General features: G+C 44.0%; 1 protein-coding gene across 5 annotated transcripts in view; it reads right to left on the bottom strand.

Moving 5' to 3' along the window:
- The window catches only part of LOC123993040 (leucine-rich repeat and fibronectin type III domain-containing protein 1-like protein), a 109849-nt gene that overhangs the window by 41953 nt on the left and 50030 nt on the right, over window positions 1-17866 (bottom strand). For all 5 annotated transcript variants that reach the window (XM_046294781.1, XM_046294780.1, XM_046294779.1 and 2 more), the window contains exons 2-3: window positions 16766-16975; window positions 5974-7378 (exon numbers count right to left, since the gene is read on the bottom strand). In XM_046294781.1, the coding sequence (XP_046150737.1) occupies window positions 5974-7355 (1382 nt within the window). In that variant the 5' untranslated portion in view covers window positions 7356-7378; window positions 16766-16975. The remainder of the gene's footprint in view (window positions 1-5973; window positions 7379-16765; window positions 16976-17866) is intronic.

Here is a 17866-nt window from a genome sequence, read left to right as displayed (position 1 = left end):
AATCGCAACATTGTTTCAATAATATATATATATATAACTTTTCTCACAGCCCTGGTTTATAAAGCTTTTTTGAGGCCTTGCTCAAAATTCATTCTGTGGCAGCACAATGACAAAACGATATAATATATGTGAGGCTCTTGATCATATCAGCGGTGAGGAGGAGAGAGGCCAGGAAACTGACAGTTTCATCTGAGTATTTGTTATAGTCAAAATATTCCATACATTATGCTTTTTTATAAACTCAAAAACGAGTTGTAAGACCTCAGGTCAATGAGGCCTACAGGCCATAAATAGCAAATAGAAGTTCAAAACTAGTAATAATAGTAATGTTCACAAGAACTTAAGTTGATAAAAAGAGCTAACGCAACATTAGGTGATAATATATATACTATTATGGATTTATAAATCAGCTATAATGGAGAGGTCAATTTGGACCGGAAACACAGAATTAATTAACATGAAACAAACACAACAGGAGGATTAAAAAAGCATCTAATCAACAATGACATTATTTTTAATTCCCCCTGCAACTCGCCCAACTATTGACAAACTGCCATAAGTTTGATGCCAAAACATTGACAACAAATACATATTTACAACAGATACATATTGACATAGTAAAATACATAAATAAGCTTGTAATAAAGGATATTTTATGCTGAAACCCTCATATTAAACCCCAACGGTATTCGCAAAGTTCATGGTTTTATGTTTTTTTGATAATATTTTAGAGCGTTTATTACATTTTTTTATTTCATGATTTTACATATTTTACATGCGATAAGAATGCACAGATGTCCAGTGATGTAATAATCTTACGTACCCAAAAAGGCCCGCTAGATGTCTTGTGATATATTACATAAAATCTTTGAAAGATACAAAAAATGCTGGTAGTTTACTGGTAAACCTCAAATCTTTCCATAAACATATCCTCCCTTTGCAGCCCTAAGAATGACACAACATTCCTTCTATAAACTTAAAGTTCAGGATCATACCAGAGCTGAAACAAGAATACCAGTGTGCGGTTTTAGGGTTATGGGTCATCCGTCCACATAGTACATACCCTGCAGTCTTCCAGCAAGGAGACGTCCTCTCATCCCATCAATCATTCACGATGGGGGAGGGGAGGGGGGGGGTCACTAGCCTGGAGGGGAAGACTATCTATCTAGGCTAGTCTCTTCTCCATGCTATATCCCCGGGTTCACACATTAACCATCTGCCAATCACCTCTGATGAAGTGCAGCTTCCAGAACGACTACATGGAGCCTAATGACATGCTGTACCTCCTCGTCTTCATGCATGGTCTTGGCCAAGTTCATATTATCACATGAGATAAAGGTCTGGCTTCAAATTGAAAATAATCCCCTATCACCCACATCAAAATTCAAGGGAATCGGTCCATATTTCCAGCTCATTTCCTGTTGATTTTAAACACTTGATCCTCAGCAGTCTAGTCGTCTAACTTGCTATAATATCTTTTCAGAGAGGTGTCTACTATTTATTTTCCAGCATAATGATAGTCAAGTAAGTAAGTTGATTTGATTGATATGCATGCCGGAGTAGCATGCATGAATACATTTAGGGAACTGAGATTTTCGGGGGGCGGAGATGAGACAACCAGATGGGTTCATGTCTGGTGCTTCTGGTAGGGGATAAAGCCAATCGGCCCCTTGCTGCCCTTTCCAACAGAGGCATACGTGAGGAGAATCCACTAAGATGGATAAACCTGGAAAAGGGGGAACATCACCGGATTCTAAGAGGCCAGTCATAGAAAATGGGAGCCACGAAGAAGAAGGAACACTTAAAAGAAAAAGGCTAAGCTTAGAGATTTAGAGTCAGACGTTGCATGGTAGTTAGTAGAGCTGTGAGTGAGTGAGTGGGTGAGTGAGAGAGTCTGCACACTTGTACGCCTGTGTCTCTGAGTATAAGTGTATAAGTGTAGTGCACATGGTAATGTGCAGCTGAGCATATCATGTGCGATATCACAAACACCAGTTGAAAGCTTCAGCACTCTGTATTCATGCAAATTAGATATCACACGTGATGGCAGCCTATCAGAATCCCCACCTTTTTCCTGCTGTACATAACTTAAATGGCATCACGGCATATAACTTTGAAGAAAGTGTTGACGTGGGCAGGTAGATGAGGAAGAACAGGTTGGGATAACCATCTGTCCCACACACCAACCTTCTCAACTCGACGCCTGGTTCCATTTGTATTGGCAAGCCTTAAAACCAACCATTTTAGAGATTAATAACAGAGATTTTTTTTTGTGTTTTGACTCAATCTTCGACAGTCGATTTATACAAGGCGCATTTGCCTTATCGCTTATGTTACAGTTGTGGGCCTCTGATAACAAAACATTATGTTGCCATTCTTTGTCGAAATAGGCCATCGAAAGACAGGCAACAACATTGTCTTTCTCGATTCCCTAATCGAGATCTCCATGCGAGATCCGATCTTACATACTATGTGGACTGGATGAGTCATCCTTTTGGCCTTAAAGTTAGGTGGTTAGTTCCAACACAGAGGACGGCATTGTAACATGCAGGTTAAAAAAAGAACAAGGCAGACTGGCTTGTTCCCTCAGCCAAAACCTACATATTTAGCCTTTTGTCTATCTAGCCATCTCTGTACAGGCGATATGCTGCACCATCATGCACAGCGAGACAATTACGTTGATGGTATAACTCATTGCTCAGGAGAAGCTGTGTACAGCAATGTCATGCTCTTCTGTTTGATTCTATTTTTTCTATTTCTCACAAGGCAATGCTGTGAACATGTTGTTGCGCCCTCTTTGCAGGGGGCCTTCAAGTCCAGCACCAAAAGGAAATTACGATGAACTTGTTGGCAACCGAGTCTTGTCAAAACCATAATTTGGGGAATTCACTTACGCAATGCTCCATTTTGCTCCACGCATCATACTTTGCCAAGCCTTTGTTCAGAAGAATCCCTAATGTTCAGTGTTTTCATTTGTTTCGGACTATATATAGTCCTTATAAGGACTATCTGAGAGATATCGCAGGTACACATCAAGTGGGCAAATAGTTGCATACCAATGATCCCGCTGGGCAAAGACGTCAATTCAACATCTATTCCATGTTGGCCATTTCATTGAAATGACGCGGAAACAACGATGATTGAACCAGTGTGTGCCCAATGCGATGGCTTGGTCTCTCCCAAAAAACCCACGCCAGCTCAGAAGAGCCAACAAAGGCTCCAAATAAATAGGTGAATGAATGTGCCATGTATACTAATAATCACTCAAGTGTAAACAGACCCAAGTCTGTCAAGCAAGTAGATCGGTGAGCTCATTGGTCATCACAAAGTATTCAAATAACCAATGGTATGAGTGGGCAAACAGTAAATGCCTTCCTGCCTTCCTTCCTCCCTCTCACATGAGTCCACTTGCACACAAGTGGATTAGCAGTCTATTCAACTGTGAATACTATATAGCTGTAGAAGATGTAGTAGAAGCACTTACACATTCCGAGCCTGCTCCTCGATTTCAAACGGCCGAACAAACGTCCATCCCTTAGTAATATGGTTCAGCTGATAGTCGTGATATCACAGCGACAAAATCTCTGTTCCCTCATTCTTTCTCTCCTCACTTCTTCCTTTCTCCCCCCCTCCAGTGCGCTTCCGCCCATCCCTAATAGAACCTCATGCCGAGGTGATTTAGAAAGCAGGGCATGAAAGGAGTGTGCGTGTGTGCGACGGTGCCATTCTATTGTGGCGGGGCCTCTATTCACCGGGGCCCCACCCCAGAGAGGGACTGAGGCGTTGAGGAAGAGTGACTACTGCATAAGACCAGCTGGGTCCCATTGTTCGCTGGTGACACCCCGCATGGATCCACTAGCAATGCCATCGATGGGTACCGCCCAAGTGACTGTGCCAGCAAATATACAGTGGAACCCAATGGTCCTCACAGCCGGCCCCGGGTGCTTCTGATATAAACTATCAATCACTTCCTACATCAGGGAATGGTTGGGGCCATGTCCCAATACTGTCAGATGGCTTCCTTTTAATAGTCTTTTTTTCTGTCTGTTAATGTGATAGAGAGCATTGATTTACACTGTATGAAATGCATTTGTCAAGTCATTTCAGATCCACGGACATGAAGGGAAGGACTATCAAGCCGAAATGACATGTTTATTTTTTTTATACAGAAATGGCTAATATGATCAAGGACACATTTTGAGTAGGAGCTGGAACAGAGCAAAGTGAACATAGCAGCTAATTTGCAAAGGGCCAAATCAGCAGAAGGGTACCGGCAGACATTTCCATAGCCTTAATGCGTAGCGAGCTGGCAGGCTGGCCCATTCGTTTGGTCGACCTAGTTCCTGTGGGCATTATACTGATTCGCTCGTAATAATTTTGGGGCTGCGGCGTGTTGTGTACTGGGACCTGGCAGTGGCTGTTACGCCATTCCTCTGCACAGCTTTTGAAAAATGTCTATAAATTACAGCTTCGGGGTGTTGTTGCTAGCTTGAGCTCCTCGCCCCTGAAACATGTCCCTTATGCACATTCCTCTCTTCTTCCAAATCAATATGGAAGACAGAGGCTGAATTTCAGCAAGCTTTGCTGCCCTAGAGTCGAACAAAACCTCTGATTCATCTAAAACAAAGAAATATGTTTTTTTTTTATGATGAGTTGTTTAAGAAATGTACTGTACTTGCTTTGTTTGTGTGGGTGTGTGTTTGTATTAGTGTATTGAATGCCTTTGAGTGTACTATGTGCTCATACCCTTCAGTGGGTGTGTAGACAAGTGAAAGATACATACTGTAATATGCTAGGTTTACATAACTGTGTGTGTGTGTGTGTTGGTGTGTGTTGGTGTGTGTGTGTGAGTGCATGTGTGTGCTCACTGCTTGCCCATCCCAAATAAACAAATCAGTCAACTAGTCAATGAGGAACAAGAATCAGGGAGCCAGGTTTAAGTCCTTAGTACTAGATAAATTCACCTACAGTAACATCTCTCCTGTCCACTCCGTTAATTAGCTGCCGTGTTCATTCGTTTAGGCACCCCACACTATCCGCTGAGACAGAGTGCATCAGAGCACAGAAGCATCAGTCTATAAACTGTGTACCTGCTCTAAAACTATCCACAATCCAAACTGTGCCTCTCTATGCACAATGCTCCTCTACGTGTTCAGCATTCAAAATCATCCGTCCAACTCCCCGTGGTAACAGACACCGCTTGGGGAATACGTTTCCCTTGAAACAAAGATGGAAAAGTTCTCTCTTTCTCTCACTGTGGCTGTGCATTTTCCACAGTGGGACAGGCCTGCCTATCTTCGGTCACTAAGAGTTGCCACCAAGAATCTCGGCGTGGACGCCCCTAAATTAGATCCTACATCAATTTTCTCCCAAGGGTGACTGCTGTCATTGATCAGAGAAGAAGGAAAAAAAGAACGTTGCCTGCACACAGCCCTGGGCCAGGCCCTGTAAGAAGACGTGAGGAGACTTGAATGAAAACCAATACTTTTTGAGGACCAAAAGAAGTAATGAGTGGAACAGAACGATCCATCAGAGCGATACAAACTCTACAAATTGATATAAATTGATGTTGCACCTGACGTGTGCAATGACTGAAGCATCAAAACAAAAAAGTATTACCTTGGAACTACAACAAAGGAGAGAAATAATGAATAACAAGAGAAGAGAGGAAACATTTTCTCAGAGCAAATGAAAAAGTGTCCCTGTTTATCTCTCGCAAATAAACGGTGAGTAATTACCACCTAATTATCATCTCATTGGAATGACTTACATTTGTACAAGATGAAATGTTTCTGGTGTTCTTATGATTGCTACTGATAGACATTTTGCAATTGTACATCTGCGAGTCAAAATGGTATTTAATCATAAAACCTTGAGTAGGTCATTAATACAAAAAAAAAAACAGTTATTAACTCAATCTAACCAAGAGACTATTTCCCCTTCACCCATGTTTACATCCCTATCCCTCCTCACCTGTAGATGAGCGTGTCATCCAGGGAACTGTTGTACTGGACCTGGTACATCCTGATCCCAGGGACGTGGTTCTGATATGGCCATTTGATCAGCACTGAGCTAGCTGTCAGCTCCGCCATCAGCACCCTTCCCTCCTGGTTCCTCCGTGTGTCGTTGCCTGTGGTTGAGGTGGACTTGGCTGATGTGAGGATGTCTGAAGGACCAGGGTCGGGCTCCCGTAGCCGGTTGGTGCTGTTGGCCAGGTGGGGGAGGAGGTTGACCACCAGCTCCACCTGGCCCGTGGACTCCCCCGCCGCGTTGGAGGCAATGCAGGTGAAGGTTCCAGAGTCCTTCAGGGAGGTGATGTTGATGTCCAGGCTGCCGTTGCTGAAGGTGACAGTCCGTGACGTGTTGGAGATCAGGCGGCCCTCGGGGGAAATCCAGTGAATCTCGGGGTCCGGGTCTCCGTTGGCCTTGCACTTCAGACTGGTCGGCTGGCCCTCCATGGTGAAGGTCTTGGCAGACTTCCTGGTCATGACCGGAGGTTCACAGATGAACTCCTCCTCAGGGATGGTCCAGAAGTACTTGGCTGTGAGGTCTGGAGGAGAGGCGCAGGTCTCCAGGTCATCTTCTCTGGTCAGCCTCCTCAACCACAGCAGCTCACAGTTACAGTGGAGTGGGTTTCCACCAAAGCTCATCACCAATGACGACTGAGGAGATCCTTTGGCTTTCGCGTAGACAGGGATGCGCAGAAAAAGTGGATCCGGTGGGATCTTCTTAAGCTTATTGGACGTCATGTCCAGACGAGCCAGCTTGTGCAGGTTGGTGAAGATCCCTTGGGGCACGTGCTCTATAAGGTTATGGTCCATGTTAAGGGTGTTGACGTTGGTTAGACGGCCTATCGTCTCCCAGGGGATGTCCACCAGGTTGTTGTAGGACAGGTCCAGGTCTTCCAGGGTTCCTGTGAAGTCGTCAAAGGCGTGTGGAGAGATATTGTGCAGCTGGTTGTTGGCCAAGATCAGGTGCCTAAGGTTGGTGAGCCCCCGAAAGTGGTCATCTCTGATCACACTCAGCCGGTTGCTGTCCAGGTGCAGCGCTCGCAGCCGCTTGAGGTCCTCGAAGGTGTAAGGCATGATCTGGCTTATGGTGTTGCGGGACAACGTCAGATGGATCAAACTAGTCATGTTGGCAAAGTCCCGCCTCCTTATGGCTGTGATATAGTTCTCAGTGAGCCGCAGCTCCACGGTGCGCCGGTCGATGACGGTGGGCACGAAGAGTAGGCCCGTCTTAGCGCAGAGGATGGCCAGTGACGGGGATAGGTTCTGGCACATGCAGCGCTTGGGGCACAGCTGCCCCCTGGTGGTGACGGCCAGCATCAACAAGGAGAAGATCAGCCGGTCCATCCTCCCTCCGGCTTTCTGGGAAACTGCAAGGCAAAGGAGAGAGGCACTGGTCAGGATGTGAGACAACCAGGTGGGGAATTCACTAGGTGAGTCAAGATGTATATCTATGTGTTTAGCGATCACAGTGGTCAAACTGAGATTAAATGTCTCTATCAGCCATGATCAGGATGCAAAACAGCAGTGTTTGAAGTACATTCAGGTGATTAAAGCCAGTAAATGTATGTGAATGCATTTAAATGAATGCGCAATACCTCAAATTAAATGTTTAGCACAGAGGCATATGGTTGAGGTGATGTTTCAAGAGAGCCAATTTTCTTAACAGCTTGTATCTTATTTTCCTCCTCATAGGAACTTCTTTAAGATGTTAGGGAATTATACACGTGTCGTGCTAATACGGACAAATAGTAGGTTTGTGTAATTATAGCTTAGCAAATCATTTAACTCAACATGCAATCCCTGGACCAAGTTAGTTGGCTGCACAGTTTAATAAGGGGTTTATCACAGTGGGTCTACCTTCTGTGGATTCTCTAAAAGCCAGTATTTTAAATAGCTACATACATCTCCAATATGAGTGAAAACAGAAATGTATCCATATAGAAGACGCCAACTGGCAATGCATATACAATTGTAGCAAAAGCACGCAGTCATCCACCCACACACTTACGAACACATTTTATTTTATATGCTCTATAAAAAAACACACACGCAAACACAGAAACACAGTGTCTCATATCTACCCTCCTTCCAGGTATGGCAGATACTGTTTTTTCTTTAAATAAAGATTGCTGGTCTTATTACAAATAGAAAATTATCTGAGGTAGCGGGACATATTTGAAGTGCTATGAACTGACTATGGTCGAGATATATAGATATCCTCTCTCTCTCTTTCTCCTATGAAGCATATCCATGAAACGGTACTTTAATATTTTTATCGTGGTGATTCCTTGTTCATGCCGAAGTACCTTAAACACACACGCTCCATCTGTAATGATGATAGCACTTCCGCCGTTGCCGTTTTCAGCTTTACAACTTAATACACCAGGATCTGCATGGGATTTGTCATAGGCCATTAAATAGGCCTTTTGTTTCCTGTCTGTGCTGTGAATTTAATCAAACCAGGGAACGGTATTGGAATGGAGAAGTATGAGGTTATTGTATGGCTTCTCTCGCGCGACGAAGTGGCCATCAGCCATGCAGCGTCAACAGACACAGAGCAGCTGCCCATATATGCATCTCATTTCACCAACACATTTCCCAGCTGTACCTTGGATTACGGGGCTAACGCTATGATGGATACCGAACAAAAGTAGAGCCACGTTGGAAGACTTGTTGTTGTTGTTGTTGTTGTTGTTGTTGTTTTTTGTTTTCTGCAACACATTTGATCTTTTGAATGGAGGTGCAGTATGCACTGGTGCGGTTACTCTCAAGGTCAAATCACTGTGTGAGACATTTAGGCCTGCATACCGTACATACCGTAATGGATGAAAAAGGGCAGCATGATGGATGCTCTGAAAAACGCTTACCTGCCTGCTGGCTCCTTATAATTAAAAAGGAATTAACTGTACTGCCAGACAACAGAAAAAAATGGTCCTTTTAAAGACATGCCAACAGCCATTAGCAACTGTAAATTGCCGTTTCGCTGGGAATACAGTACATACAAATAAAGACTAACAAGGAGCATGCTGCTCCGTTGTTGAACTAATGGCAGTCAGGCCACTTTCAACTTGATAAGAGGAAATGCAGGTAAACGACAAAATAACATGGATGCAGTTAAATTTCTCTCTCACACTCACACTCTCCCCATCTCACCCAGGCTAAGTTGTTGTAAGACAACACCATCTGCCATCGTCTAAAGGTAAACAGTCTGCCCAAAGAATGAGGGCCTGATCTCCAGCTCCTCTTATATCATGTTTACTAAAACCACAGCCCTGTCAGCTGTAGCGGGAAACATCGTTACAGTATATGGGCAGAACTCTCCAAGGTAGAGAGCCTGAAATGCCAAGCAGCCATCAGCTCTCTGGGGAATCTTGGTGTGGACACTGGAAACAGTCCACATCCCAGAGATTATTTACAGGATGAGTGTCCACTCTGCTCTGCTCAGACTCAATTCTCCGACTCCTATGCCTCCCCACAATGGAGATGGATTAGGCTGTCGGCTGTGGAGTGGAACGGCCTGCAATGCCCCAGGGGCCCAGGGAGGTCCCAGTCAATGAGATCTGATGCCCCGCCGTCTAAGGGATTGGGCTGAGGGAGAAGAGAATAGGAGCAAGACCCAGGACGGTTCACTACGCATGGAGTAAAGACAGTCTGGGCGACACTTGATGGCTGCCGTTTCCTCCGCTCTAGGATAAACAGAAAATGGGATCGCTTGTCATTCTGTTATTCAGGGAATCGGGCTTCTGCTTACTGTCAGTATGTTTTCACTTTAATGCTGAAGAGTTGTACAAGAGCACTAATGTATTCTGGTCTTGATAGTACAAGACAGACTACAGGCGTGTGTAAATACCAAGTAGTTAAAACATGAGCATCATTCGTTTTTAATCATATAAATTACCAAGCTTCTACAGTATAATGTGAAACATGAGGCAAGATGAAAGGAGCCTGGTAGAACATAGTACAGTAGTACACCAATAACCTTACAAAGAGGACCGATACAGGAATATATCAGCGTGATTCTTTCTCCTTCTCAGGAGGGCCCATCACACAAACGGACTGAGAAGATCTGGCACATGCAGATGTTTGTCGTCTCATCTTGCCAATAACTTAATTGCCATGACAATCGTATCGCTGCGTGATATTAATCATGTCGCATGAAACGTTCATTTATCATGGCAACGTGGCACCACATCCTGCGCGTCTGGCTGACACGTTTTGACGGATGTGCACTCGTGTTATCGTTTTCTGTGGCAAGTAATGAGTTAAATATCACCGCAGCGTTTTTTCCCCCTACCTGATGGTATGACGCTGATATTCTGTAAATTGTTTTGGGGTAAATAGACGATTCCAGTTTGTGCGCTTGTTCCGAAGGCGGCTCTGCTCTGGAGCTTATCCATTAGGGCCATGGACCAAAGGCCTGTCTTACACACCCCATTACGCACCACCACTCTCTTCCTCGGATAAAGGGATGGACAGGAAAGAGAGAAAACATAGTGCTTCAACAAGACGCCGAGCCATGCATCTCTATTATTGGTCAGGGTGACCCTCAAGGAATACTCCAAGGTGTTTGTCTCATAGCAACCGCAGATGAACAGGCAGACCAGGTTCTAGGAGAAGGAGATTGGGTTTCAAAAGCCAGTATATTGTACATTTGGAGACTTGTGTTGTTTGTGCTTGGGTCTGCGAGGATTGAGATGGACTGCGGCGGTGCTCAGAAGGTGGGAGACCGCAGAGAATCAATCATTTGAAACACTGCCTCAGCTACTGAGTTATATCATGAGACACACAAACACTGAGGGGCAACATACCAATCTATCCCAATATAGTACATTTACAGCATGCGAGTAGATATCCCATAGACTTCCAGTAATTGTGCTAATGCTAGTAGACGAAGGGCCTCACTGCTAAAATCCCAAAGTATCCCTTTAATCATGAACTTTGCTATGTGACATCAATTATGCAGTTTTAATGGGAAAACAGGGCAAAAAAAAATCCCGCCATCTGTGCTCATCAAATAAAAGGAATAACCACACCCACTTCACATTAACTGGGTGTTGTATGATGCTAGACACTGAAGACTTTCCCAGAGGGCATTTTGGAGCCATTTTCAGTGTGTTCCAGTGGTTAAGTTAGAGTACAACATTACTTGATTATTGCAAGGCAAACATCCTCCGGGTTCAGTAAACTTACCGTCCCATAAACCCAGTAAGCCTTCAAAGAACAAGCTTTGACCGGAGCCTTTAGAGATCAAATGGTTTGCGGTGAAACCCTAAAATCAGCATTGTAGCTCAAAGACGACGGACCCCTCGCCACACATCTCCACGTTGGCCGGGATCACTACCGAGATCTAAGCCACACAGGGGATTCAGTGCGTCTAATGGGGCTACAGCCTCGAACACATGAATGATTCTCTCACAATACCTCTAAAGCATCCTACAACCGCAACCTAACAGAACTGATCATCATTTATGGGTGTGTATATTTCCTGCAGAGTCATCACAGCAAGCCTTAAATGAATGTGAAATCAAAACACCAAGAAAACATTCTGTCGGCTGTGGACTTTACCGCGGTGACACTGGGAAGCCGGGTTCCCTTTGAAAGCCCCTTTTAGCTGGAAGAGGCTAGGCGGGGGCCCTACTTGGTAGTCAGCAGTGCTAACTGAGCTCCATTCATGATCACTGCATGCAGCTGTCCCTCTAGGGCTCCTCTATTTGAAGAGATAAGATGAACTGTTTAAAGATATATGCTGCTTTATTTTGTTGTGATTGTTCCGTTCATTTATCCCCTCTTGGCGAATTACGTTGCGGTTATCAACTCCATCTCAATGTGCCAGCATCAGCATCACACATAGCTGACAAACTAGAGGAAAGTAGTAGAATTGTGAAATGGAAAAAAATATTGTTTTTGTTTTACATTGAATCAGACATGGTTAAATTTGCACATTTCAATCATGCCGATTTTTGCATAACTAGCATACTTTTCAGACTGCTGATTAGGTTATAATTGTCAATCTGTGTGCTGTTTCATCTGTTACACTATTACTGTTATGACTTTGGATGAAAGATAGTGAGACATATTCAATGGTTTTGAATGGTCAGATCCTTCCTCAAATCGCACAGTTCCTTTAAAGACACAAGTCTTTGAAGTCGTTATCTGACTCTCACAGCACTGCATTACTGTATGGTTCTCTCAGATAAAATACTGTAGCTTGCATAAAGTGAGGATCAAAAAAATAACAGTGAATATGGTGGTATGTGGCATATGGTGTATAGCCTATGATGCTATGCTATCCCAAAAATATGGTCATTTAGCAGACACTTCACAAAGCTGTCAAAGAGTAAGACACAGTATTAGGCCATGTGGGAATCAAACACAAAACCCTGCTGTTGCCAGAACCATGCTCTAAACCATCGAGGTATTACAACTACCGTACATGGAAATCAAGCAAACACTTCAAATTGATCTGCGGCTGAACTGGGAATTTTATCCGTGTGACGCTGGAATAAAAAGTAGGCATTTTCCTGTCATTTTGCCTACTTCCTATCCCCCCCATCATGTGACAAATATCTAGTCCTTCAGCCTCAGAGCGTTATAAAATCCACTTGAGTATGCTTCATCAAACTTTCCTATGCAAATCGAGCTGAAATCAGGGATTCCATGGCTCTACCATAAGTAAACCGATGCTATTTGACTAGTATTTTCTAAACCTACAAAATGCATAGAGAATTTATGACTTCTCCACTGTCCCGCAGTAGCAAATATCCTTCGGTTTTTGCCTATGTTTTCTTTGATTATATTTGTGCTGCATGGGTGCCCAAGGGAAAACTTTGCAGTCTGTGATGGGACCAAGTACATTATGGATTGAGTCTGATTTCAAAACCACTCTCTTCTGTCACAACTCCCCGGAAAATGTTTGAATAATCTCTGTCAGCTTCAGCAGACTTGCTCCATTTCACAGCAACTCCCAGTGAATTACCCTGGGCGAAGACACACTCCCTCTCTGGATATATCTGCCTAGACTCGTCCATGTCTCCAAGACCCTCCTCCCACTGCCCCACTGAACCCATCTATACATGTCCCTCATCTACAGTACATTCCTTCATATCTCTCATCCTCTATCACCTTTGCGCTCAACTCCCATATCCGTCCATCATAATCTCCAACATAAGATCCCATATGAAAAATAATTTTAAAAATCAAATAAGATTTTTATATGGCAGAAGAAGATGATTTGTAAAACATCTAATAATAATCTGGTAAGAATTTGTATGTGTTGCCTTATATCAGTGGTGTATTTGTATATGTGTTGACTTACAAAGCCAAAGACACCTAGACTTTTTCCACATTTTGTTAGGTTACAGCCTTATTCTAATTTTTGTGTAAAAAATGTATGTCCTCATCAATCAGAAATATCACATTTACATATGTTTTCAGACCCTTTACTCAGTATGTTGCTGAAACACCTTTGGCAGCAATTACAGCCGAGTGTTCTTGGGTATGACGCTACAAGCTTGGAACACCTGAATTTGGGGAGTTTCTCCCATTCTTCTGTGCAGATCCTCTCAAGCTCTGTCAGGTTGGATAGGGAGCGTTGCTGCACAACTATGTTCAGGTCTCGCCAGAGATGTCCGATAGGGTTCAAGTCTTTTCAAGTCCGGGTTCTGTCTTTGCCACTCAAAGATAGTAACAGACTTGTCCCAAAGCCACTCATGCCAAGGACTTGGCTGTGTGCTTAGGGTCATTGTCATGTTGAAAGGTGAACCTTCACCCCCAGTCTGAGGTCCTGAGTGCTCTGGAGCAGGTTTTCATCATGGATCTCTCTGTTGTTGCTACGTTCATCTTTCCCTCAATCTTGACTAATCTCCCAGTCCCTACCGCTGAAAAACATCCCCACAGAATGATGCTAGCACCAACATGTTTCACCGTAGGAATGGTGCCAGGTTTCCTCCAGACGTGACACTTGGCATTCAGGCCAAAGAGTTCAATCTTGGATCAATCAGACCAGAGAATCTTGTTTCTCATTGTGTGAGAGTCTTTAGGTGCCTTTTGGCAAACTCCAAGTGGGCTGTCCTATGACTTTTACTGAGGAGTGGCTTCTCTCTGGCTACTCTACCATAAAGGCTTAGATCGGTGGAGTGCCGCAAAGATGGTTGTCCTTCTGGAATGTTCTCCCATCTACACAGAGCAACTCTAGAGCTCGGCCATCGGGTTCTTGCTCACCTCCCCTCCCTCGGTCACCTCCCTTTAGCCAGGCGGCCAGCTCTTGGAAGAGTCTTGGTGGTTCCAAACTTCTTACAGTTAAGAATGAGAGGCCACTGTGTTTTTGGGGTGTAGTTATTGTGCGTTCTCAGTGGACATTCGGGTGTTTTCTTAAATTCGCTCTGGCTATCTACAGTATTCCGATTTCAGAGCACTCTCGTCTGAGTGTACCAGAACGCAGAATAATTCATTCACGAGCTCTCGGCACCCGTTGAATATGGCCGGTGTCAGTAACCGTCGGCAAAAAAGCGCAATTAAATTGTTTCCAGCAGCACAGTTACAGTCACCAACCCTTTGGTAAACACAAAAACATTCTAACCGGCTCTGCTAGGAAGAGTACAATGGTCAGAGGGGTCTCATTTGTGTCTGGAAGTAGCTAGCAAGCTAGCCAACATTAACTTGGGTGCTTGACTGGCGTTGAAAGGCCAGAACACTCAAATGAACCCGACTCCTCAGCCCAAACGTCCAGTGTGTGCTCCGAGAGCAAAACAATCTGAATTTACAAACTGACAACGCTCTGAATTTATGAGCGCAGGCACTCCAGATTCAATTTAACTAGGCAAGTCAGTTATGAACAAATTATTATTTACAAGGACAGCCTACTTATTCCTCCCCATCAGGGAATTGAACCCCAGTCTCCTGTGTGCCCTGCTCGCATACACTGTGTGTATGTCAAATGTATGTGAGACCTTAGAAGGTAGCACGTTGGTAGTAGCCAGTGACAAATATAAAACCTAAGTAGGGATGGGCTTGGTTAAAACCCTGGTTGGGAGACCAAAGGCATAGCTGTAAATAAATCAACTGTCCAGTAGGAGGTGCTGCTTAACCTTAACCATGGAAACTCCAAACATGAAAATCTACATACAGTGGTTGCTCCTTTAAAACATGCACGAGACATTACGTTTAAAAAAAAGAATACATGCAACATTTTTGTTATGTCTACATTTTAACCACTCGTATAAGTCAGATATTACAAGAGTTCTTCTTTGAATCTTTTAAGTGTACTAGCTGTCATATGTTTTACTTAAAAGTTCCAGGTAGAACATAAAGCAATCTTGTTAAATTCTTCTATATCTTTTCCATATGGGATCCTGCTATCCTACTCGCTCTGATCTTCATCACCTGCCCTACGTGTACTACACATCAAACAATCCACCCACCCACCAAGTCACCTATGCATCCACCCATGCACCCACCCAACCACCCACCCATCCTAAACACCACCCAGCCACCCAACCAGCCACCCCCTCTGTAATGTCAATATCGAAATCAATATTCAAATCATTCCAAGGGAATCTGTTTTTCTTCTCTGTTTTTCTCCATTAACTCAAAGAAGCATAAATATCAATTCATGCACATTTAACACCACCACCTGCCCCCAAATGACCTGTTGGCATTTCTACCGCAGTGTTTTCCTTAAATTAAAAACCGTAACAACATGCAAATACAAAGGGGGCACTCTGAGGTCCGTTACTTGTTTTTACAGAAATGTCAAGGTCTCAGAATAGCTGAGAAATTCTGCAAGACCTATCCAGGCAAATTACAAAATGACTCACTCAGACTGCATACTGTGTTATCTTCATGCATTATCCCCATTTCTCTTCTTTGTTACAGCTAGTTCAGTGATCGATTCCCCGCTAAATGTAGGGTGAGCGTCAATGTTTCTGGCTTTTAAAGCAACATTGTAAGTGCCAGAATGAATTAAGACTGCATGGGCTTGCACAAAATAAATCACTGGCTGCACATAGGCACAGCTACAGTATTCTTTCCAATGTTACAAGTAGTAGTTTAGTTTGGGCTAATGGACTAGCAGATTTTACTTATGTATGGTGTTGTGATGGTGTTGTGGTAGGTTTAACTTCCTGTTAAAATGCCTGTCACTTTGTGTTAGGGTGACTTTTGACCCCAGGCCAGACAGGGGCAGCTGTCTCAGGGGACAGGCTACAGCAGGTCCCTGTACTTGAGAGGCTACGACACTGACCTTTGACCTTAAACCTCTAAACACTAAGGACAGCTGTCCCAGAGGGAAGGTGTAGCAGGTGCTGCCATTGCAACCGGTTGTGAAAAGTAAATATCAGCCCTTAAACCTCAGATGAACAGGAATGGAAAAGGCTTACTTTAAATTCAATCAATTCAGTTATTGGGGAAATTAGATCCCGAAAAACCAACTGGTGGTTTAGGGTTAGGTCCGTGGATTTGGATTGTGACATAAATCATCAAAATCATCACTATTGATGGGCCAGATGGCCAGCAGATTGACAGTGTGAGGGAGCTGTCTCTTGTCTTGGATATGTCAACGTTCCCCCTTCATGCCTCTTCACACCATTGAAATCAAGACCAAGACCAAGACAGCTGTCCACCATCAAGCCACTGCTGCCTCATTACTACAATATTCAAAAGAAAGTCTGTCCATTATGCACACTGCGTAACATCTCAGGATTGGCAGTGCTGTTCAAGACGAGCTGTATCGAGGTACACTGCACTGATATACATACCTCTATCTGGTGTGGTCTGGCAGGGTCGTGATCCTCATGAAGACTGTGTGGGCTGTGTTGGCCTAGCAGAGAAGGGCAGACATGTGCAGCTTACATGTGGTCAGGGTGCCGCTGAGCAGGGCGTAAGGGGGACTACCTAAGTAGCATCTGGAGGTCGGCACTGGGGACTAAAGGAAACAACTGGGTCCCTTGTGGAGGATGTCCATTGACCTGGGGGTGAGAGAGAGAGAGAGAGAGAGAGAGAGAGAGAGAGAGAGAGAGAGAGAGAGAGAGAGAGAGAGAGAGAGAGAGAGAGAGAGAGAGAGAGAGAGAGAGAGAGAGAGAGAGAGAGAGAGAGAGAGAGAGAGAGAGAGAGAGAGAGAGAGAGAGAGAGAGCATTATATACACTGAGTGTACAAAACATTAAGAACACCTTCCCAATATTGAGAACAGCCTCGAAGGCATTCCACAGGGATGCTGGCCCACAGTTGTGTCAAGCTGGCTGGATGTCCTTCGGGTAGTGGAGAAAAGCTCAGCAGTGTTGCAGTTCTTGACACAAACCGGTGCATCTGGCATCTACTACCATACCCCGTTCAAAGGCACTTAAATATTTTGTCTCGCCCATTTACCCTCAGAAAGGCACACATACACAATCCATGTCTCAAAGGTTTAATATCCTTCTTTAACCTGTCTCCTCCCCGTCATCTACACAAATTGAAGTGTATTCAGTAAGGGATCGTAGCTTTCACATGGACTTAGTCCACGTCATAGAAAGGTGCAGGTGTTCATAATGTTTTGTACACTAACCCTTGATATGTTTTCAGAAAAAAAAAATACGCCAACATAGCGTAGGTTATAGACAACAATGAAAACAAAATCAGAGAACAGCTACGTGGTGTGACGAAACACATTCCACAATGGAGTAGCAAACTGATTCCACTCTACACCAGACTGTACGCAATTCTGTTTTATTTGATCAATTTATAGGATATGCTCGACTTAACTATAACATTCTCAACTTTATTCTATTCTATTTACAGTATAATCTTAGAGTACATGACAGATACGTCTCCCGCTAAACTGTTCCTTCACGGCTGACCTCAGCGGGAGAGCCGAGTTAAA

Source organism: Oncorhynchus gorbuscha, linkage group LG13, assembly GCF_021184085.1.
Source record: "Oncorhynchus gorbuscha isolate QuinsamMale2020 ecotype Even-year linkage group LG13, OgorEven_v1.0, whole genome shotgun sequence".
NCBI lineage: Eukaryota > Metazoa > Chordata > Actinopteri > Salmoniformes > Salmonidae > Oncorhynchus > Oncorhynchus gorbuscha.
The sequence above is the reverse complement of the archived record's forward strand: the minus strand, read 5'-3'. Positions and strand labels throughout refer to the sequence as shown.